Source organism: Esox lucius, chromosome 12 (genome assembly GCF_011004845.1).
Source record: "Esox lucius isolate fEsoLuc1 chromosome 12, fEsoLuc1.pri, whole genome shotgun sequence".
NCBI lineage: Eukaryota > Metazoa > Chordata > Actinopteri > Esociformes > Esocidae > Esox > Esox lucius.
The window spans coordinates 16,237,483-16,259,881 of NC_047580.1; the positions used below are offsets into that span (position 1 = coordinate 16,237,483).

Below are 22,399 nucleotides of genomic sequence, written 5' to 3' on the forward strand. Positions count from 1 at the left end.
TTTTGGGAAACTATTCATGTGAATTGCTGTTAGTGCTTGTAGCCAGTTACAGCGTTCAGGCATGGCTCCCCATATGCGTGGAGCTCCATGAAATAGAATGATAGTTACCAGAGTTATGTTAACTCCAGGTCGACTGGAGTGGAGCCCCATAGGGCTTTCGGGCCCTGAGCAGACCCCCGCTTCCATCTTCTGGGAAATCGTCTGCTAGTCATATTCATAATGGAATCATGTCAATGTCATCGTAAGTATTCTCTTAACTACATTTTATATAGCAAATCAGCAACAACTCAATTAATAATATAATTTGATTCAGGTTATTCAGCAAATCTTTTTTCAACAATGAGACATATTTTGTCAGGCCCCTCTGATTTTTTGCCATGGGTTCATGGCACCCATTGAGGTTCCACCTCTGGGAACCAGAAAATCATGATTATCCATCTGAAATATGGATCCCACCCTCCAAACAAATCATTGGTTTTGGAGGATAAAATCAGTGTATTATTACGATTGAAGTCAATTGAAACAATAATTCATTTGGATTACGAGCACCCCGCTTGGCCGCTGAGCGTTCTGTTTTGAATTCGGATTGTAACTTGAGGGGCATAGGGACCCTGCGTGTTATTCCCTGTGAGTTGTTCTCTGCCTCTTGTGAAATCGATTTAGATAATTACCTCCAAAAGTTGCCTTGAATTCAGCATGGAGATGAAATTGTCAGCGCTTTGTGCTTTAACTATTGTTCTGTTTGCATTTGTAGATGTGAAAATAGTCCTTGCTTTAGAAACGGAAGGCAATTCTGCAGGTGAGTTGTTCAAATTAGCTCACAAACACTAATTGTCACGAAAAAAAACAAGAAAATGTTTGAGATTTTAGAAGTAGCCCTTTTGTTTAGGTCTTGTAAGTATGCGACTCTTGCTTCCAGTTGTATAGGCTACATTTTAAGGGGTTTCATTTTAAAATGAATATGCTGGTTTAAACAATCTGTCCTACACTTGGCCATGCGCACATAACGCGTAAATGTATTTAGGCAATGTGTCATTGTTTTGTAATAAATTGCCACAATGTCGCTGTAGCCTACTCCCTAATTGCACTATGGTTGACTTAGAGTTGACGTCCCCCGTTTACTCTGAACGATTTCTCCTGCTCCTCTCACAGTACGGACCCTGCCGAAGGCTGGTCATTGCCCGCGGCTTCTGAATGTGGTGCCGTCTCGTAAAGGATGCGTTTGCGACGAGGACTGTCCTGGAATTGATAAATGTTGCGTCTTTGACTGTGGCGCAGTGTGTGTCCCACCTGCCTTCTGTAAGAATAGTTTATTTATATTTTTATCTGAAGCCTATGAATGCATTTTCATGGTGCTGATAGGGGCCAAATATTTCCAAAATAATTTAGATTGCTCTACTTTCACAAAAGTTATTTACTGCATGTCAACATACTTTGTTTCTTTCCAAAGCAAAGCCAGGAGTGTGCCCTCGCAGAAAATGGGGCTCAGGGATGTGTGCAGAGTTCTGTTCCAATGATAGTGACTGCCCCAATTACGAAAAATGCTGCCACAATGGATGTGGGCATGAGTGCATTGCACCTTACACGGGTAGGATATCGTCCCAGACAGTGTGATATATACACCTATCCCTAGCATTCCTTATTAATTAATTGGCTTTATCTGTTACCATAGTGAAACCTGGTCGCTGTGCCTTGCCCAAGGGGACCCCCATGTGTGCTGAGTACTGTTACCATGATGGTCAGTGTCCTGAAGAACAGAAGTGTTGCCGGACAACCTGCGGCCACGCCTGTAGTGAGCCTTGCGTATAGGACACGAGGTTTGGTGACAACACTGATACTTGTAGACTCCTCAAGAACATTATTATGGGTTTGTACTTGTTTTCTCAATAATAAAACTGTCAGTGTGGTCCTGTACATTTAAGATCTTGTTGGTGTAGTTCTTAAGTTTGCAAGGTATACATTTTGAATGGCAAGTGATTCCTCAGCAAACTGTGAGAACCAGTTGTCTCTATAGTTACACTAAATATCCCAAAACAGCTTGGAAGATCAAGTACAACACTAAGTGAACATAAGGATGAGAAAAATGGGTGAACTTTGCCTTTAAGTTTGCAATTGTCTTTTTGGGGCTTTTTATGCTGGCACTGAGCTACAGTAACATGATGGTACACTCCAAGAATTGCTCAAGTATGTGCACGTCTCTGGCTGTCCACCAGATTAACTTTTTTTTTTTTTTCTATTTGACCAGAGATTTCGCCTGAAGTTCTCAGGTTTCTAGTGGTTTACTATAACTCCCCGAACTTTCAACTTCACACAAAGCTTCTAAATCCCTGCCAAGGTAAACCCGCTTCCCAGCCTGAATGGACTTAGTTCAGCAGAACCATTTAAGAAGACATGACCATCATTAGTTTGGAATGCAGAATTTTTTCCACTCTAGAGTGCCAAACATGTGCGAGAGAGAACATTACTGACTGGCAAAGAAAGAGACCTCTGTGTCTGTCTGTGTTCTGTTTGAGGCTTGGCAGGAGCGAGGTCAAGCTGGTTTATAGAGAAAGTAAGCCACTCCTTTCCATTGCCTTTACACAGTGCCTTCAAAAGCATTTTTCCCATTGGTTCTGTAGTTTGCATATAGAATGTTTTCAGATCTTCATCCATAACCTAATATTTAGTAAAGGAAACCTGAGTGAACAAATAAAATGTTTATTCAGATTTCATAAATTTAACAAAGTTGCATTATCCTGTAAAGAATAGATTCCCCCCCCTTAAGGTCAATAACTGTACAACATTTGAAAGCAGTGATAGCAACCACATTTCTGTGGTTGATCAGTCACATCTCCGGGGAAACTTTGGCCCATGCTTTCATGCAGTGTTGCTTTAATTCACTGACATTTATGGATTCAATTTTGGATCATGATCATGCATGACCCATGTGCTTTATTTCACGGACAGATGACCCAACATTCCCCTTAAGAATTATCTCATACAAAGGAGAATTCGGGTTACATTAATGATGGCAAGCATTAAATAAAACATCACATTACCATGCTTGCCTGTTGATATGGGGTCAATCATTTCAATATACATTAGAATTAATGAAAACTCCAAATGGTAAATTGCCATCCAAATTTCAAATTATTTGGACCTATACCCAATTTAAGTGTCATTTGTTCACTGAGTTTTCCACTAATATATTGTTTTGGTTGAACGTCTTAAGATTTGGTGGCAAAATGTGAAAAAAATACTTTTACACAGCAGTGTACACTTCCAGACCTGAAGCATGTGAGATGGATTGAAAGTGAAGTCCTGGGGATGTATTTATCAATGATCAGTAATGCTCTAGTTGTTCCATGTACAAATATAATGGAGAGCAGACACAGTCTGATACAGTGGACAGTTGCATACTTTTACGAATTTCAAAATGTTTGATAATGTTCTGGATTGTCACATCTTCCAGGACCTTGTTATAGAATTACATCACCTGTTAGGACAGCTGATGACACTAGACTAGTTTGCTGGATTATGACAGTGGATCATTCCAAGTGAAATTCCCAATGAGGATGAGTACACAGTTCAAGGTTTCAATCCCATAATTCATTGTTGTAATCAACGTTTTAAATGAGCTTCTGTTCATTTTACTTGTATGAAACCATAGGATTAAAACAGTTATCTGCCACAATTTTATTGAAAAGACACTTCAGGTTATCCCATTTATCTTCATACTTCAATACAATGTATCAATTGCAGTTTATCACAGAGAAATAAACAGTCTGACAAACACTTGTCAGTTGACAAATAAATACCTCCAGTTAACCCCATACATTTTCACACATTCTCATGCTGTTCACTAACATTTATCAATTGCAGCTTTTGGTGTAAAAATAATTAGCAATCTTACACAAGATTATAATGGTATAATCAGGTCTTAAATAATTAATGGAATACTCATTTCTAAAGTTGAGTGGTGGGTATACTGTATGTGCTAATGTCACTGAAATTTAGAAAAGATAAAGCCAATGAGAAACCCATTTTGACAATGGCTGGTTTAAAAATTTTGTAATAGAGATTGTTGGGTATTCAACATGTACAACAGAGTTGGTTTCTGTGAACACTGAACATACGTTTATAGAAATCATGTTATTTTAATCCATATAAAAAAAGGCAACTGGTTATGAAAGTGCATTTAACTTTCAACATGCATACCACAACAGTTAGAATTGAAGCGGTTAATTACATTTTCAAAACAATGGATTCACAAACCTTATTACTTTTTTCAGTTACAGATATATTCAAGCTTGATGGGTTCTGGCGAGCAAACATTGTGCCGCTATTTAAATCAACAGGCAGAACCTGGTTTTACAGGTTATCACTGGACTGCGTAAATCACTTCCTACTGGAGATTAAATGTACCTGTAGGCTGAACTAAGCTTAGTTGCAACGAAAAACTCATAACCCACCAGGGGCTGCTTAAGACCATTGACAGAACCTTCATAAGAGCACCATTAAATCTATAAGCTATTTACCAAAACCATTGTCACTAAAGTTGCCCATGAAAGCATGCATTATTTAATGACTGCCCCAGACCGCACACAGAACAGTTAAGTACCTCATTAGATACTTCGCCACTACACAATATATTCAGTACCAGTCAAACATTTGGACACCTACTCACTCAAGGGTATTTATATATTTTTTAAATATTTTCTACATATAGAATAATAGTGCAGGCTCAGAATGAAATAAAACATGGAATCATGTAGTAAAGTGTTTAATAGATCAAAATACATTTAATATTGTAGGTTCATCAAAGTAGCCACCCTTTGCCTTATTGACTGCATTGCACACACTTTGCATTCTCTCAACCAGCTTCATGAGGTAGTCAACTGGAATGCATTTCAATTAACAGGTGTGCCTCACTAAAAATTCATTTGTGGAATTTCAAGGAGTGACGTGGAACCAACGAATGATGGTGCTGCATCAGATGATCTGGTTTCCACATTCAACCTTAACCAAATTGAGAGTTTGGGATGAGTTGAACAACAGAGTCAAGGTGAAGCAGCAACAACTGCTCAGCAAAAGTAGGAACTCAAGACTGTTGAAAAAGCATTCCAGGTGACTAAAGTGTTGTCATCACGGCAACAGGTGTCTATTTTGAAGAATACAAAATATAAATGTACTTTGATTTGTTTAACAGTTTTGGGGTTTACATGATTCTATATATGTTATTTCATAGTTTAATATCTTCACTATTATTCTGCAATGCAAACCTTGGAGTGGCACTTTAGAGTTTTTTCAGTAATATATGACTGTCAGTAATTACTTCACAGTGAAGTACAAAGTTTCCATTATCATTGCGATTTTTACAAGAGAATCATAAACATTTCATAAGATTAAAACTGAGATGTTTTAATTAAATTGACATATGAACTGCAGAATAGGCCTATGCTGCAATGTCAGTAAGGCTATGAATTAAAATGTATAGTTTAATAATACTGAAATCAATTCCATAATCATTCAAAATGTATCGTTCAATTGAGTTCCATTTTGAGTGAGTAGTAGAATCATCCACCTCAGTAGAGTAGCCATAGGCAAGAATATATTTTAGGAGCTGATCCGTCATCAGCAGAATCATTTAACTGTTAAGGTTATATTTGAATCGAGAGAGAATCAGAAAGCAGTACAGACTTTTTTAAATCTTACTATATCGCAACACAGTCTAATTACCTACTTAGAAAATTTTTTTTTTGCATAGGGTTTTGGGAAATGCACGTTACATATTCTCCCATTAATTAACGTACAATTATAAACCTTCAGATGCTATTTTGAATACATTTTCAATGTCCTAGAGTCATACAAATGTCAGACTACATTCAGGGGAGTATAAGCTCTCAATTTACAATTAAACAATTAAAACAGGCCAAATTTGAGTTGCAAGGTTTTCATCATGGCATGCAGATCAACTTTGGTTCCTGCAATACAAACATGAAAGATGGTGCTCTCTGTTCAAGTGGACGAAAAGTTGAGGTGCACTGATGAGATATGAAAAAAAAAATCCTCACCATGACAAAATGCCTTGAACATCCAACGAATCCATGACACTTCCTAAAAGATGTAATTGTCACTCATTTGTACTCCACAAAATGTATCCCAGTGCTTATAGTGGCATTTCCCTGAAACGTATGGTCACTTTTTGAACAGTCACTGGCCTTATTATCCTACAGCTAAAATGGGTTAGCTGTTGTTGTCAGCTCTTGCAAGTCAGCCTCCTGGCTCATGTGAGCAGTGGAACCCCCCTGAGCCTGCGAATGATGTTTGCTAGCCGTTTGGCTAGGCCCTGGCTGGGCTCCTCCACCTGGAAGGTACGGGTCAGGAGGTTGTAGAGAGAGCCATAGCCCACGGCTACCACAGTGCAGGTGAGACAGATGACATTGTAGGGCATGCTGAAGTCAGGGGTGGGCAGGTTCACAAGTAAAGGTTCTGTGTAGATCCGCATGAAGTAAGTGGACTCCTCTTTACACGGGAAACTAGAAAGACAAGGAGATTAGGTATTTTGTTGGTTATTTAAAAAAAATGAAAAAGAAATGCCTCAGAATGTAATGTTTCTGAGGCCAATGTAGAACTAGGGAGATAACTTTTCATAGAAAAATTACTCATTAGTTCATTATTTTTATAGCAACCTATGGTGGTTTGATTTAAATTCCATTCTAAAGCCATGGAGTCTAGGAAGGGAGGGCACTTTTTTGGCGTGATTTCCAGAGGCGTATTGAAATTGTGTTGTCTCAGGTGACAAATGAACACACCTCTACAAGACAAGTGCTCCGACAGTAGAAGTATTTCATTAAAATAACTCACAAGCTGCTGAAAAGTGGGCGTTCCTGGGTGTTATTGGTATCCATGGCAACAACACTGGGCACAAGGGCGCTGATAACAGAAGACCTGAAGCAAATATGTACAACATTCTGTCAAATATTTTGCTACTGGAAGCCTCAGTCTACAACTCATCTACAGTATATAAATATGCTTTCCTGAGGCAATGGGACCAACAAAAATGTAATAAACAGGAAAGCAATAGAAATAATTTGAAAGACTCCTAATCATATTTAGAACCCGGGTTCAAAGCACAAATCTAAAGACTATGACAGCCATTACAGGCCAACAACAAATTACATTAACTGTCAAAGTCATTATTGCATCATTCAGTACATTCAGACAAAGACTAAACTTGAACGTTTAACAGGCAAATGCATAAGCATTTCTGTAACCAGTGTTGAACCAAAATAAATTTAAAGTCAAGTTCATACCCAACATAAAAGCCGTGGTTAGGGTCAGGGGTGTATTCAGTCCATTTCAGAAGTGCCCTCTCAAACTGCACAGTAACCTCAGTCACAGAGTTGGGGGGCAGCTGGATCAACATCTCCAGCAGATGGGGTTGAAGGCGGTCTTTGGACGGCTGGTAGTGGATGTAGCCTAGAGATCGAGCACAAGACAGATTTGAAAATGACTGACACGTTTTTATCAACACTTCCACACCCTCTCTTTGGGGAGATAATGACACAGGCTTCTGAAATGTTTTCAGAGAGATACACATTTGGAAGGATTCTAGACCATTTCCTCTTAAAAACAAATCCAGATCCTTGGAATGATTTGTCCATGCTTATTAACTGCCTTTTTGAAAACATATCACAGGTTTTTAATGGGTTCCTGTCCAAAGGCTGAGATGGCAAATTAACTGTGATTTTCAATGTATGCTCTGGGTTACTACTACTCCTAGCATTAGCAAGGTTTTTTTCCTGGTACTTACAAAGTTCATTACAATGTTGACCTAAACCAAGACAAGTGTAAACCAAATAGCGTTGATGTTTTTACATTAAGCCAGTAAATCCACCCCATTCCTCTCATCAGTCCTATCTCAGTTATAATACCGTTTCAGTTTGGTGCCGAACTAGCACAACCCAGATCTAGGTGGAACAGCCTGTGCACATGAACATCCTCAGTACTTACTGGGTTTGTTATCACGGCCCTTGCTGGTGACAGTAAGCGTGTGGATGTAGAGGCGCAGGTACCAGGGGACGGTGTCCAGCAGGAGAACGGGGAAGGCCCGGTACGGATGGTTGTTGTATACCAGTGTGTGGATCTCCCCTGTCTGCAGCCCGTAGCCTGCCACGTAGCGTTCTCCGTGCAGTAGGGGGCGCAGCATTTCCCCTGGTGGCCGGACAGGAGGAAGCATTCAAATCAAAGGTATATACAGTGCAGTGGATTGTGGTTGTATTAGTATACAGAGAATCTATGGGAGTCTGAGCTTAGTACTTAGTACTCCTTTTGTTTGGTGTGCAAGGTAGTATAACATGCAATCATTATTTAGTTCAACACAATAAATGGGATAATTAGGTTCAGGTGTTAAAGTAGGTTTACACAGGAACAATAAAAATGCATTCCTGAAGATGTCTATTGGATTGGAAAGGGTTATAAAGGCACATGGATCTGGGGCTCCACAGAAACACATTAAGGGGGACTGTCTTTCTTAAACGAAATGCCCACTTAAGGAGCGGTATTCTTGTGCTGTGTCACTCACCACTCTCAGCTGCTCTCCAGCGCAGAAGCACGTTGAGGGAGTGAGTCTGTCCGAACGTGGCATGGTCAGTGAGGTCATAGACAGAGTAGGTCCTCCCATCTCCCAGCACTACAGCCTGGCTCACCAGAGGAGTGGCTGGGCTCAACTCAAACAGCTCCCCCTGTAGAGTAAACACAACATGAATCAACTACTGTATCGGGAGAAATAGAGAGAGAAATAGATGTTATGCAGTAGGATTAAACTTTTTGTGGGACTATGAGATATAGATATATCTTTGCAAGGATCAAGGACGTTTATTGAGCAAATAATTGCTGTATAATAAAATCCCCTACCCCCTCCCCCATCTGAAGTGTCTGATCCGGTCCACTTTGTTCTAATTTGTTCGGAACGAAACAGAGATGGGATTGAACCAGCAGTCCCATAAACATATCGACACAGTCAACAATCAACCACAAAGTTACACAACTGTTACCATTGCTCCACAAAGCTGTGATTCTAGCAAAGTAATGTTAGCTGTCATGTAAAGGTGGATGTGTAAAAAGTGATAATATCAAGTAAATAATGATTGCTGACCTGAGGGTTATCTGTAATGTCCACATACACTTTACTGGAGGAGGCCAGGGGGCAGGCTTCAGTCAGGGTACGAGAGAACATCTTAAACAGGGACCATTCTGTGGAAAAACCCAATAACACAAAATATATTTGGAACCACAGTAGAAATAAATGACTTTTTCAAGATGATTTGTTCTTTATGTTCACGTTATTGTTTTAATGAAAAGTGTGTTACAACTTTTAATGCACCCTAAAAAGACTGACTTTCAAAATATATGAGGAGAGGTATTTAGTACACTAGTAGAAGTGAAAGTTGCTGCCTTCATAGTCAATTTAAAAAAGGATTGTCCCCCCTACATATACAGTAGCTCACAAAAGTGAGTACACCCCTCACATTTTTGCAAATATTTGATTATATCTTTTCATGTGACAACACTGAAGAAATGACACTTTGCTACAATGTAAAGTAATGAGTGTACAGCTTGCATAAGTGTAAATTTGCTGTCCCCTAACAATAACTCAACACACAGCCATTAATGTCTAAACCGCTCATCAGCGGGGACAGCAAATTTACACTGTTATACAAGCTGTACTACATTACATTGTAGAAAAGTGTCATTTCCTCTGCGTTTTCACATGAAAAGATATTATCAAATATTTACAAAAATGTGAGGGGTGCACTCACTTTTGTGAGATACTGTATATACCCAACCTACTCCACATTTTATGAGCACAGTTAGACAATTTTCCAAATTATACAAAAATAAAAAAAATCAATGATGTATTGAGTATGTATTTCTTCACACCCCAGACTTAATGGTTGTTGGAGGCACCGTTATCAGCTATAGCACCCGAAAAAAACAGGATTCTACTGACCTTGAACATCATACTTGGTATCTATTGTTTTGTTCAAAATTGCTCAAGCAGATTTAAGATAGGAATGCAACTGGACTATTCACGCAAACTCAACATACACTGGAAAAAAAATTTACATTTGGAAAACGGCTGTTACATTTTGTGTAGATGTGGATAAATACTACTACTGCAGTTTTACGTTCATAACACTGAGGCCGGTTTTCCTCTAACTGCACTTTAATCAAAAAAATGTGCCACCACAAATTACTAGAACATTTAAGTGATCAATTCTACTAATTAAAATGTAGTCCAGAAAATCATAATTTGGAATGTTTTCTATAACTTTCTTTAACTTTAAACATTTGGAGTAGGTTCAAGGTTGTATTGATCTGTAAGAATTATTTTTAATGTAATGTGTTTTTTAATACTGATTGGAAGGGATCAAAATGTTAACACTGTGCATACTGTTGACATTCACTTTAGCATTAGTGAGATAATAGTATAAAAAAGGATAGAAGTAACATTAATTTGATCTAACTTTATTGTACTGGCTCAATTATCTACCTTTTACATTGTATATCATGGAAGCAGAATCAGGCCAGTGCAGTAACAGTCGTGAGAGGTGGATCATTCTGAATGAAGAGACTTCTCTTACCACGTTTGCCCTGGCCAGAGGTGTGCAGGTCGAACACCACATTCAGCGTCTGTCTCAGCTCCCATGATGTGGACTTGCACTGCCAGTCCTGAAACAATATAGGGTTGACGTTTCAGCACAAAAAAGATTTGAGTCTTTCTCAGTGTTTCTGGCAATTCTCCCTCAGAAACTTAATTTAGAAGAATATTAGAAGGACTTTCGAAAAACAAAGTATTAAAGTCATGCCCCTTTTTCATCCAGTAAAACCCTTTGAACTGTGAATCAAATATACAGAATAGAGAGTGACTGATATATCCAGACAATATTGGCCTCTGATTCTGGATTTCAGCCCTTTTCAATCTCTACAATAAATGTAAAATTGCTGCTAGTTTACATTGTTATAATTTTGCTATATTCTTGCTTTATATATACAGCTTCCTAGTGGTTTTATCACCTGGGAGCTCAATCATGGTATAAGTCCAAGGAGTACGTTCCTTCCAACACATAAGGATTCCTGTATAGACCATCTGGTTGAGCATGCGGTGTGATGAGAACCAGAAGAGCATTGGATGTGCTTTGGAAGGCAAATACAGTATCTTGACACGGAGTTGCTCCGATAAAGCAAGGCCTAACATAGAAATTGGGTACCTCAAAATCATACACGTTACCTTACACACAGGTCTGATGTGTAGGGCCTGGGAGTGAAAGCTGCTGTGGAAGAGTTTCTCTGACTTCATCAGGACTGCCAGACCAGCCTAAAGAAAGGAAGAGCCAGTTGAAACGAATGGTTAATACCCCCACACTGGTTTCAATCTAACCTCTATCTATAACCCAGCATTTATGCTGAACCCTAACCCATGATGCTCAAACCTAAAAGTAACCGTAATTCACAAACTAACCGCAATCATCAAGTTTGACCTTAAGTTTTCACCCCTGAGATGGAAATGTCCTTTTTCCTTTTGGGGACCTGCAAGTGGTAATCATTCTCAATATAACCTCAATTCCAAACCTACAATAGGCAAGACCCGCAAAATGCCCTCACATTTTCTGATTTGCCATGGGTTCGTTACTATGCTTAAGTTCAGTTGGAAATACGAGAAAAAGAAAAATATTTTCAATCAGAGTGGGCATTATTGTTCCAGCATTTTGACAAATACTTCTATAAAACCATAAAAAATAAGACCGTCAGGTACCTTGGACCCACAGGGTAGTAGTTTCTTCCATGGCGTCAGATTCTCAGTACACACGATCTCCCGTGGCAACACAGCATATCGAAGAAAGCGCTGATCTGTTACTGTACAGCAGAGGAAATGGAATAGACACATACAGTAACCTGGAAGTCACATCACAGGACATGTCACTATTATAAAGTCTCACACATCCATCCAGTATTGCAGAGTTTCTGCACAGTTTGATTATACCATAATTCGCTTTATAACAAATTTTTCTTACCAAATATTTGCTCTGTCCTTTTTCCCCAATATATCTTTGCCATTTAACCCCACTCCCTACCTTCAATGGAGAAGACACTAGTACCTAACTACTGCCCAACTATTTAGACAACTATGGTATTATCCGGACTGTAATTGCAGTTAACAGCTTACATCCATACACTACATCTTCCCTGACCAACAACCAAGATTGCGCTCACATTAACTTTCTTGGCATTTAGTCACAAAGTGCTTTGATATGCTAGCCTAGCATAGTTTAAGAACTGCCCACCCAATATGCTTAATCAATAAAAAATGCACCCTGCCAACACACAACAGAAGAAAACGTGTGAAGCAGGGACAAAGTGTATTTTTTCATAGAATCAAACCATTTTCGCTGAGGAAACAAGTGTCTTGTCAGAACCTGGCATTGAGACGCATTGGGAAAAGTGGAGGGGCCAAGTGAAAGGACAAAAACAAAAAGACAGCCGACTTACCTACAACGCTGTTTCCAAAAAAAAACAGCAACACATTTCAAAAAAGTTGGAGGTAAAGGCTAAAAGAACACTGCAAAAGTTTTGTAATGCTAAAAAACGAAACCTGGTGGAATATCACACATCTAATTAGGTCAATTGGTAACAGGTCAGTAACATAATTTGGAATTATGCTTGGCAATGTAGGTGGATTGACTTCCTGCCTGTTGGGCCCTGTCTGGGGCATCCCCCAAATGGGACCACAGTGTCACTGGACCCCTGTCTCAGAACCAACGTTTTATACTGCTATAATAATGTGCCCGGGGGGTACAGTCAGTTCTCCTTCTCCACAGTAAATCCTTGTAAATCTAAGGAATGCACTGAAATTGTTCTTTGTCTTCTGGTCCCTTTAAACTTAGGAGGACATGAGGTTTTGGCCCACACCTCCCAAGTACCAGGCTCTAAAAACATATTGCTGCCCCTGACCTGGATCAAGTTTTAGACTTAGGACACAGCCCCCATGCATTTATTAATTATTACAACTTGTCCTCTAAAATTGTTCCCCCGGCACAGCCAGAAGAGGACAGGTCACCCCTCCGAGCCTGGTTGGTCTCAAGGTTTCTTCCTAAATGTTGTCCCCCTCTTATGGAGTTTTTCCTGTGCTTCAACACTTTTGTTGCTTGGGGTTTCAGGCTGGATGTATTGTAAAAGCACCTTATGACTACACCTGATGTAAAAAGGGCTTTATAAATCAGGCGGCACTGCATTAAAAACAGACAAGAATCTGTAGTAGACATCACTGCATGGGCTCAGGAACACTTCTGAAAACCACAGTCTGTGAACACATTAATGTCGCTGCATCCACAAATGCAAGTAAAAACTTTACCACACAAAGAAGAAACCAGATAAACAAGATCCAGAACCGCTACTGCCTTCTCTGGGCCCCAGCTCATTTAAGATGGACTGAGGCGAAGTGGAAAACGTTCCTGTTGTCTGACAAATCAAAAAATATTATTTTTGGGAATCATGGATGCTCCGTCTTCCGGACTAAAGAGGAAAAGGGAAGTGATGGTGGGGGGGTGCATTAGTGCACATGACATGGGTGACTTGCACATCTGTGAAGACACCATTAATGCTGAACAATATACAGGTTTTGGACCAACATATGCTGCCATTCAGATGATGTCTTTTTCAGGGAAGGCCTTGCTTATTTCAACAAGCAATGGCAAACCACATTCTGCACGTATTACAACAGCATGGATCCACAGTCAATGAGTCCAGTTGCTAAACTGACCTGCCTACAGTCCAGACCTGTCACCCATTGAAATTTGTGCATTATGAAACAAAACATATGACAAAGGAGACCTCGAACTGTTGAGCAGCTGAAATTCTATATCAAACAAGAATGGGAAAACATTTCACTTTCAAAACTACAGCAACTGATCTCCTCAGGTCCCAAACGCTTACAGAGTATTGTTAAAAGAATTGGGAGTGCAACACAGTAGTAAATATGCCCCTGTCCCAACTTTTTTTGAAACATGTTGCTGGCATCAAATTCAGATTGTGCACGTATTCTTCCAAAACTAATAACATTTCCTATGTTGTCTTTGTACTATTTTCAATTAAATAAAGGGATAAATAATTTGCACATCATTGCAATGGGGAAGCAAAAGAGTCACCTGCACGATTTCAATGATCAGAGGCAGGGGCTCACACCATCTGATGCGTTTTGTCTGCAGCGCAAACCTCTCATGGCTCCACATGACTGCTTTAAGCACCTGGCGCCAATAATATTAATTCTCCTTATGATACATAATCCAGTCCAATGGTAAATATCCTACAAGTCACAGGAAAACAATGCATCCAAGTCCGAGTCACTTAGGGTTAAAACAAAAGCCATGGAAATATGGACTTGGGTCTGAGTCCTGGACAACCACTGGGTCTGGGTCTGAGTATTTCCAACACTGCTAGCTACCAAAGAGACAGTGACAGGTGTCCTACCGTTGCCCACGCCTAGAGGTTTGAAGGAGGCACTGGGTTGCACCGTGTTAGTAGAGTCAATGAAATTGAGGGAGGCACAGAAGATCCCTGAGAGGACATTAGTCAGCTCCTTCCAGGCAAGGTCCACACTACAAGAGTATGAAACAAACATTACTGTTATTACCTCCAGTGGCCATTCACTTTATTAGACAACTTTGTCTTTTTAATGCTGATATAGTGTTGGAGAAAAGGTGGTGGGTAAAACAGCAGTATCCGTCATTAGAAAGGTCTGCCTGTCAAATTTTCTAGCAAGTTAATTGTTATAGACTCAATGGAATAAATTATTGGGACACTAACTGTGAAAGTTCATAAACAAGACTACAAAATAATTAATAATTGCTTCAAGACTAAAACCAATTAACCATTATTAATACAAAGGGGCTCATTTTCTAGTGAAGGAAGTGAATCTGTGTGAATAAATGTACAGTACAACTCACTCAGTGACCGTGTCCTGGAACCATACCCACAGTTCAGCACCAGGGGGAGATGGAAGGAAGGGCTGGCCCCACTGCATGGTCCTCCAGTAGCCCTGAGTGAAGGAGATGTGGAGCTCGCGAACAGAGAACTTCGAAATCACTTGTCCCAGAGACTTTGGGAAGAGTCGGTAGTGGGAGACTGAAAACACAGTGCCATTCAAGTTTTGACAGATGTACTCATTCAAATGACATCGATATAGATATTATATATAAAAATGTATAAACCAGATCAATTGCACCTGCTAAATACCCACAACTACATGTAATGTAATAATTTTATGTTTGTCTATTCCTTATTGTGTTTGTAGTACTTATTTGTGGAGTTGTATTCTTTTTACAGTATTTATGTTTATTTATGTTGTTCTTTGTACGGTCATCTTTGCCAAGGTCGTAATTGAAAAAGGGAATCAATTCTCACTCGATGTACCTGAAGGAGAACAGAACACATCTGTGTTGGCACCAGATTTAACTCTAAAATAATCTACCACTTTGACTGCTAACATAACCACAAAATTGTTGTTATCTAGACTATTTCAAACAGGCATTGCAAGAAATAAAATGGGTATGCCACAACAAAAAAAACACCTACATTGATCATAGAATGTGCTCCAGTGATATCCTTACACTTCCTGGTTAAGCAAGGAACTTCCAAATGCAATGTTTTTGTCGTTAACCTAATATCAATCAAATTTATTTATAAAGCCCTTTTTACAAAAGCAGTTGTCACAAAGTGCCTTTCCAATAACACCTGGCCTTAAACCCCAAGGAGCAAACAACAGTAGTGTTGAATTTCAACTTTCAGTTTTGAATTTCAATTTTCAAACCTTACTTTCATATTCTACGGCCACACTTGTGTTTTTCTCTCTGAACAATTACAATTAAAAATGTAATTGATTATGAAAATTATAAAAGAGCATGCAATATTGGGGTGTAATAGGGAAAAGGAAAAATATCAACACAAAGTGTAAAGTGTCTGATATTTCAAGCGCAGAAATAAGAGCCCAGAAATATTCCATAGGCACAACATTTTTAGCTTAGTTCTCTGAAATTGTTTATTTCTCTACCATGAGCCACCTCAAATGTTTTTTTTAAAGAATTTGGCAGTACGTTTCACTGGCTTCACCACTGCAGACCAGGTATAACCACTCCAGCACAGGACATCCACATTTGGCCTTTCCCACCAGCATTAAGCCATGTCAGCAGGATAATTCACAGGCTCATGTCACAAGGATCTGTACGCAATTCCTGGAACTTGAAAATGTCCCAGATTTTTCACGGCCTGCATACTCACCAGACTTGTCACACAGAGAGCATGTTTCAAAGACATCTGTCAGTACAGATATCTATCCATCAATCCATCCGTACTCCCAGTCAAGTAAAAATCATATATTAGAGACTGTGTTTACATTTACGTTCGGAGCACATACTGCAAAGGTACACTAACTCACTTAACCACCTAAATGCTTTTGACCTGTGCGGCTCCTGTAGATGACGAGAAGATAATTTGATTTAGTTTGAACTAGCCTACATTTAAAATACAAATATTTACCTTTACTTCCTAACAAGAAGTCTGTATCCCACTGGGTGCGGAACTGGAAGCTGGCGTAGATATCCCCGGAATGTAATGGTTTGATCACCAACTCTTCCTGAAACTGATCTTTTGCAGTCGATGGTGGAGGAAAGTCTTGGGTTTGCATGGTGTCAAGGACATGGTCAGCTTCATCAGCTTCTTTGTCCCGAATTGGAGGAGCATCTTCCACTAGATTTATTTCGACATTGGTAGCCTCCCATATCCTCTCATCGAAGGCGAACCTTTGTGTTTGGTCTTTTGCGGGGGGTGATGGAGGCGCGTCAGTGGCTTGCATAGTGTCATGGACATGGTCAACTTTGTTGTCACTTGCACCATCTGCTAGATTCGTTCCGACTTCGGTACCCTCCCAAAGCCGCTTCTCTTCCGCGGTCTGGCTTTGTTCGGTTACAGATGGTGGTGAAGCGTCTGTTTCTGTCGTCGGCACATTATCTATGAATACGGTTTCAGCAACGTTCATCTGATTTGTCTGTACATCTCCTGTAACAAAAACTGAAAATCCACAAAGAAAGAACGCCAACATAAAAATGTTGGACCTGAAAGCTGCCATTTTTCCAACGGCTGTGTTAAAGACTACTTCCGGATTTTAACGTCATATGAAGAATTGACCTATAGAATGAAAGGACTTCGTTTATTATAGACAATCGTTACTGCGCACCAGATGCGCATAATGGTCGAGTTACCCTGATCAGCTGTCGAATGCATTTTGCATTGTTTGCGTACCACATCATTAATTGTGTGATGGACTGACAAATTGCTGTGAATAGTTTAGCTGAATACCTATTCACCCCCCAAAACTTTTTTTAAAATCTAAAATATGTGTACCAACAATATTTAAAAATGTTTGTTAAATTGGACATTTATATTTGTCCTAAAAATAATCAGTGCTTCTCATAGCATAGTCAATCCATGGAGCAGTAAGCTTCTAAAGGCCTTAAAATCAGTTAAACTATTGATAGTCATTTTCTATTCCGCTCTCTACAATTATGTCAATTGGCCACCTCCCTTCACCTAATAATAGACATAGCCTATCCATCGGTTTTTCTCTTAATCCTGCCAATGCCATTCATAATTGCATTACATTGAAACAACAGGTAATTGGGATAAGTTGTAATGATTCAAAATAATGCTTGCATAATAATTCAGAATGTTTCAATTAACCCATTACACCACGTCTTGATGTTCTGCTATATTCGACCTCAGATTATGTGGTTATTAGTATCATTTGAACAGGCCAAGCCAGCACCAGAAATCAGAAATTCCTTGTTTACATTGATTTGATGAAAGGCACCCACATTAAGATTGAGTCCTAAATTTATGTCGCTGCCTGGCTTCAATGTTGGAAGCAACAGTGACATGTACTGTAGACCGCTATATCCGTATCACACCCCTCCCACGTCCACGCGCGCGCACAAACACACACGCACGCGCACCAACATACTAGGAATTTCTGCTCAGCACCCATGGCTCCCCATTAGATGCTCAAAGCGGCTGTTGTCAGAACGAATTATATCTGCACTACTGCTGCTTAATTCTGACCTTGCCCGTCTCTGGTAGGGTTTTCAATATTTTATTTAGAATTCCTGTGCTCTATCCCCATGGCTACATCCGATGGAAATGGAATAGACGGCTGTCTTCTGCAACGAGGCAGATCTCAAAGTGACCCAAACCTACTCACCGAATCCGGCATTGATCTAGTGCACAGCACAGGTAAGACACGTTTTTTATTGTCTAGGCTGGCTGTTTTATTTGGGTATTTTATCATTGTTTTGGTAATAAAGCATTTAAAGCCAACTGTAAATAGAAATTGAGAACAACGGAAAAATAAGCATACCATGCTTTAGTTTGACAGTATGTAAAATAAAACGGAGATTCTCACACTATTAAGAGGGAAAATACATTTAGCGTTTGGCGTTTTCCTCCAGTTTCCCTCTAACAGACGCACTCTCTAAAGATGCTGTTTTCTGGGTGATATTGGAGCCTTTTACGCACGTATAGCCTAGATTATGATTTTGCAATAGCCTAAATGTGCAGATTATAAATTATTTGTAGGCCATATAGAATAGCATAATTTACACAAATGCATTTTATTTCGTCCTTCATTGTTCCATATTTTATACGATTGCACGCAAAGATGGTATACAGTGACGAAAGCGCATGCTGTACATGATCCATTAGGCGAAATGTCTAGACGCTTTTGTCGTCGCTAGGTTAGCATGTGATTGAATGTTACGTTGAGCAGGCAGAAATTGACATTGAATATTGATGATGTTCATCTCAGCAATTACGTTTTGCATTATCCTGGGTTTTGGGTGGTATACTATACTAGCCTATACTGGACGTTAATTATGGACCATATACCCCCTAACCCGATTCGGTCACTGCGCTTGACAGCACCATGTAGGTACCCATGCTGACCAGATCAAACCACAGGCCAGATCTACCACCCTGCGTTCCACGGGATGTATAGCCTAGTGCAAAGAACAAGTCCGTACAACGCTTCTGTAGCCTATGTATGGAAAATCGATTCACTATTGCAGGGAACATATATGGTGCACCTTGAGCAATCATAGGCTATAACCGTTAAGTTAACTTACCTTTTAATATCAGTGGCAATGTAAGATCGTAAGATTTTTACTGTAGCTTACTACTAGCATAAATACAAGACTTCTGCAGTTAATGTTGTTAAAGTTCATGTTTCCAATATTTTTTTCTGATGTTATTCTGTCCCTGATCAAGACAGTTCCCCCTTAGTTGTTGCTGAAAATAACAGTTGCTTTTTTTAAATCAACATGCCTGTTTAAATTACAGTAAAAATAATAATATTTTTTTCTGTCCATATATCAAACCTTAGGCAACTACAGATTAGATAGAATAGCTGCTGTAGTTGTAGACATAACTAATTCTATCTGTATAGGTCCAGCTTTAGCTCTTGGGGCCGCTAAGTACACTTTGGTTGGGGCCCACCCTCCCTACCTGCGGTGGGGAATAATAATAATGATAATAGTATTGGGGCCCTGTTAATTAGGCTCTGAATACCACTATTGTACAGAGCGCAACAAGTTCAAAGGCTGTTATATAAATACTGATGTAAAAATATGATTATCATTATAGGTGAATAGGTTAGACAGAAAGATTGATTATTGATTAGATGTATTTATTCAAGTTATCTGGCTGTATTCAAACCAATATTAAATTAAGTGAAAGCTATTGTTAATTATATCAAACCAGCTTGTTTCAAACCATACATACAGAAGTGTTAGGGGACATTGGCTAATTGAGTGTCTGATATAACAACTGAAAATGCTGATGTACTACCAAATGTATAATTTACACCTAATGTATCCTACTCAGTAAGTTTGTTGGCTTGTTGAGCAAAGTGATCAGTGTGCAGCAAGTATTCTGCGAATAGATAGAGCAGCACTGTTCCTTAGCACTATTTTGTAGGCCTATATCAATGTATTATATTTTAAATACAGTTGTATAACATATTTTATTAGCTATTTTGTGTTGTTCTAGACCATATCTTTCAAAGAAGATTGTATCTTTATAACATCATACGCACAGACAAACAAACACCCATTCATACACTCACACATACAAAATTACTCTTGGTCTATATTTCAGCCAGCTAACTGTTGATGTTACTTTCTCTACAGTCAACACATTTGAAATGAAACTGTTCCTCTAATGGCACATTTAAATTGTATATATTTGTTTGATAATGTAACACTATGCCTTCTGCAGATACAATGTACTGAGCTACATCACACATTGGCAGATATAACAACGATTTGAGACTTAAAGCATTTACTATGAGAACTGTGTCACAGTTCTCAGTTATACAATTATATAATATGTGCCTACACCCATTCACAGGGTACTGTTAATGGAGTATACTGTAAATACAGTTCTGTGTTATTCAAGAGAGCAATAGCAGTGTCTGGTGACCCAAAGTACACATTGTTCGTCCTCAGTCTATCGTCACAGTGAGCGTCGCAGTCCGTGGTCTTTGCCAAAGGATTACTAAGCCTTTTAGACAGTGGCCTTTGCAGCTGCAGAGACTGACACTGTATTCATCCACTTTGTTAACTGCATAGAGAGAAAGGAGCAGAGAGGCAGAGAGAAGAAGCAGGAGGACTAAGTCAAAGCATTACGGTTGTCTCCCTGGTGGCACAGCAGTCTAAGGGACCGCAGTGCAGAGGCACCCACCACAGTCTAGGTTCAAGTCTTGTGCCACTTATGGTGCCATAGGCCTTGCAGACTGGCCAACATTGCTGGTAGGGGAGGAATTGTCGGCAGGGATTTTCTCCCTCAGGCAGTGAATGGTTAAACAGAGGAAGCCTGTTGCGATATTCATCACTCAAGCTCAGTGGAGGAACTGAGCGTGAACTATGCATGTGATGATAGTCTAACAAGTTCAAAGTTTCAGTGGTCATATTCATAGAGTACACAATGCAAACAACACAGCAACATTCGTTTTCAATGCTGCAGTATGGACTTTCAGCAGGATCTTTTTTTTTTTCAGTTCATTCAATATTTTTGGTTTGGAGATAGTTGATATCCAAATGCAACGTCAACCACACACGTCCTCAAGATGGTTGTGACTGCTGATGAGTATTCCTCAATGTTGGTTGAATCCTGGGTAGATAAATCTCTTAACTTGTTCCAGGTATTCGTATAGTGTTGTAGTTTGACCCGCTTCAGAATACTGACGGGGATGTTCAGAGGTTCATCCACCCAGGACACCACCCCCATGGAGGAATACACATCAGCCGTCACAGGCTTAGTGGAAGTCACTTTAATTGCTGCTTGTAGACAGGGAGGAGCAACATGGATACGTGATCCGATTGGTTGAATGGGGGCTAGGGATGGCTTTGTATGTGTCCCTTAAGTTGGTTATACATATGGTCCAGGGTAATTTTACTCCCAGTGGTTGCTTAATGGAATCTGCCAAAACGATAAAATCTTCATATGCTTGAGAGGATTTGTGCTGGCTGATTATTTTTTGTAGTTCACTGAATGCCACCTTGACATTGTGGTGGAAAGTTAACAGACTCAACGTAAACACATTTTAATAGTGAAGACAGCATTTTAGTGTCAGGTACTCCAGAACTGGTGAGCAGTTCCTCACAATGTTCTGAACATTGGTACATTAGGAAGCATACCCCACGTCCTTGGCTCTTACCAGACACAGCTATTTGGTCGCAATGGTATAGTAGATGGAAAAAATTTCCAGTTGAAGAACCTTGTGTGGTGTGTTTTTTGCCAGCCACGTTTCAGTAAGAACAAACGCGCAACACCCCCTCAGAAAATGTACTTTCACTAAATTTGTAATCCTTAAATTGTTATCTGTCATATGAGATTATCGCACAGGCATTTTGAGTACACAAGGTGATAACTAACACAAACATTGCTCAAAGTCAAGAGGAATCCTCCAAAAAAAAATTCTTAGCTCACCCTATTTAACAGAGACTCTTAGAGTGAGTCTCTTGACAGCATCTGACCTGTGCAACGGGATGCTTCACAAAAATGAATTACTTTCAATATGACATTTGGAGTATATTTCACCACACATTTGACTGAACTCTGATTATAGCTCTGGTTTGCAAATCACAGTACCTCGCTGGTAGGAAAAAACTTAATGGGCCACTGTCAATAGAATTCTAGTCCAATGAGTCCAATTCATTCTACAACAAAATCACTGACTCAGGTTTTATTTTGGTTTGCTATGCTGATCTGTTTTATAGTGCAAATTAATAGAGCAAACTCACAGGCTGGTGTT

General features: G+C 39.5%; 2 protein-coding genes across 2 annotated transcripts; one reads left to right on the forward strand and one right to left on the reverse strand.

Annotated features, from left to right (window-relative positions):
• Window positions 1–658: 658 nt before the first annotated feature.
• Window positions 659–1,921, forward strand: wfdc2 (WAP four-disulfide core domain 2). Its single transcript, XM_010875585.4, has 4 exons — window positions 659–799; window positions 1,153–1,299; window positions 1,451–1,588; window positions 1,673–1,921. The coding sequence occupies exons 1-4, from the start codon at window positions 697–699 to the stop codon at window positions 1,807–1,809; spliced, it is 525 nt and encodes a 174-aa protein (XP_010873887.1). The 5' UTR covers window positions 659–696; the 3' UTR covers window positions 1,810–1,921.
• Window positions 1,922–4,832: 2,911 nt separating this feature from the next.
• pigt (phosphatidylinositol glycan anchor biosynthesis, class T) lies at window positions 4,833–17,196 on the reverse strand. Its single transcript, XM_029124186.2, has 12 exons — window positions 16,576–17,196; window positions 14,988–15,165; window positions 14,512–14,639; window positions 11,801–11,901; window positions 11,276–11,362; window positions 10,629–10,716; window positions 9,140–9,237; window positions 8,567–8,726; window positions 7,996–8,196; window positions 7,296–7,461; window positions 6,847–6,930; window positions 4,833–6,518 (listed from the first exon to the last, which is right to left on the reverse strand). The coding sequence occupies exons 1-12, from the start codon at window positions 17,162–17,164 to the stop codon at window positions 6,266–6,268; spliced, it is 2,133 nt and encodes a 710-aa protein (XP_028980019.1). The 5' UTR covers window positions 17,165–17,196; the 3' UTR covers window positions 4,833–6,265.
• Between the last annotated feature and the right edge of the window lie 5,203 nt (window positions 17,197–22,399).

Bases quoted from the DNA above. Each gene is read 5' to 3' on its own strand.
- pigt (XM_029124186.2), bottom strand. From the start codon at position 17,164: ATGGCAGCTTTCAGGTCCAACATTTTTATGTTGGCGTTCTTTCTTTGT. The intron at 14,640-14,987 runs GTGAGTTGTACT...ATACTCTTGTAG, and splicing joins TTCCAGGACACGGTCACTGA to TGTGGACCTTGCCTGGAAGG. The intron at 10,717-11,275 runs GTAACGTGTATG...ATATTGTTTCAG, and splicing joins ACATCAGACCTGTGTGTAAG to GACTGGCAGTGCAAGTCCAC.
- wfdc2 (XM_010875585.4), top strand. From the start codon at position 697: ATGGAGATGAAATTGTCAGCGCTTTGTGCTTTAACTATTGTTCTGTTT. The intron at 1,300-1,450 runs GTAAGAATAGTT...TTCTTTCCAAAG, and splicing joins GTGTGTCCCACCTGCCTTCT to CAAAGCCAGGAGTGTGCCCT. The intron at 1,589-1,672 runs GTAGGATATCGT...CTGTTACCATAG, and splicing joins GTGCATTGCACCTTACACGG to TGAAACCTGGTCGCTGTGCC.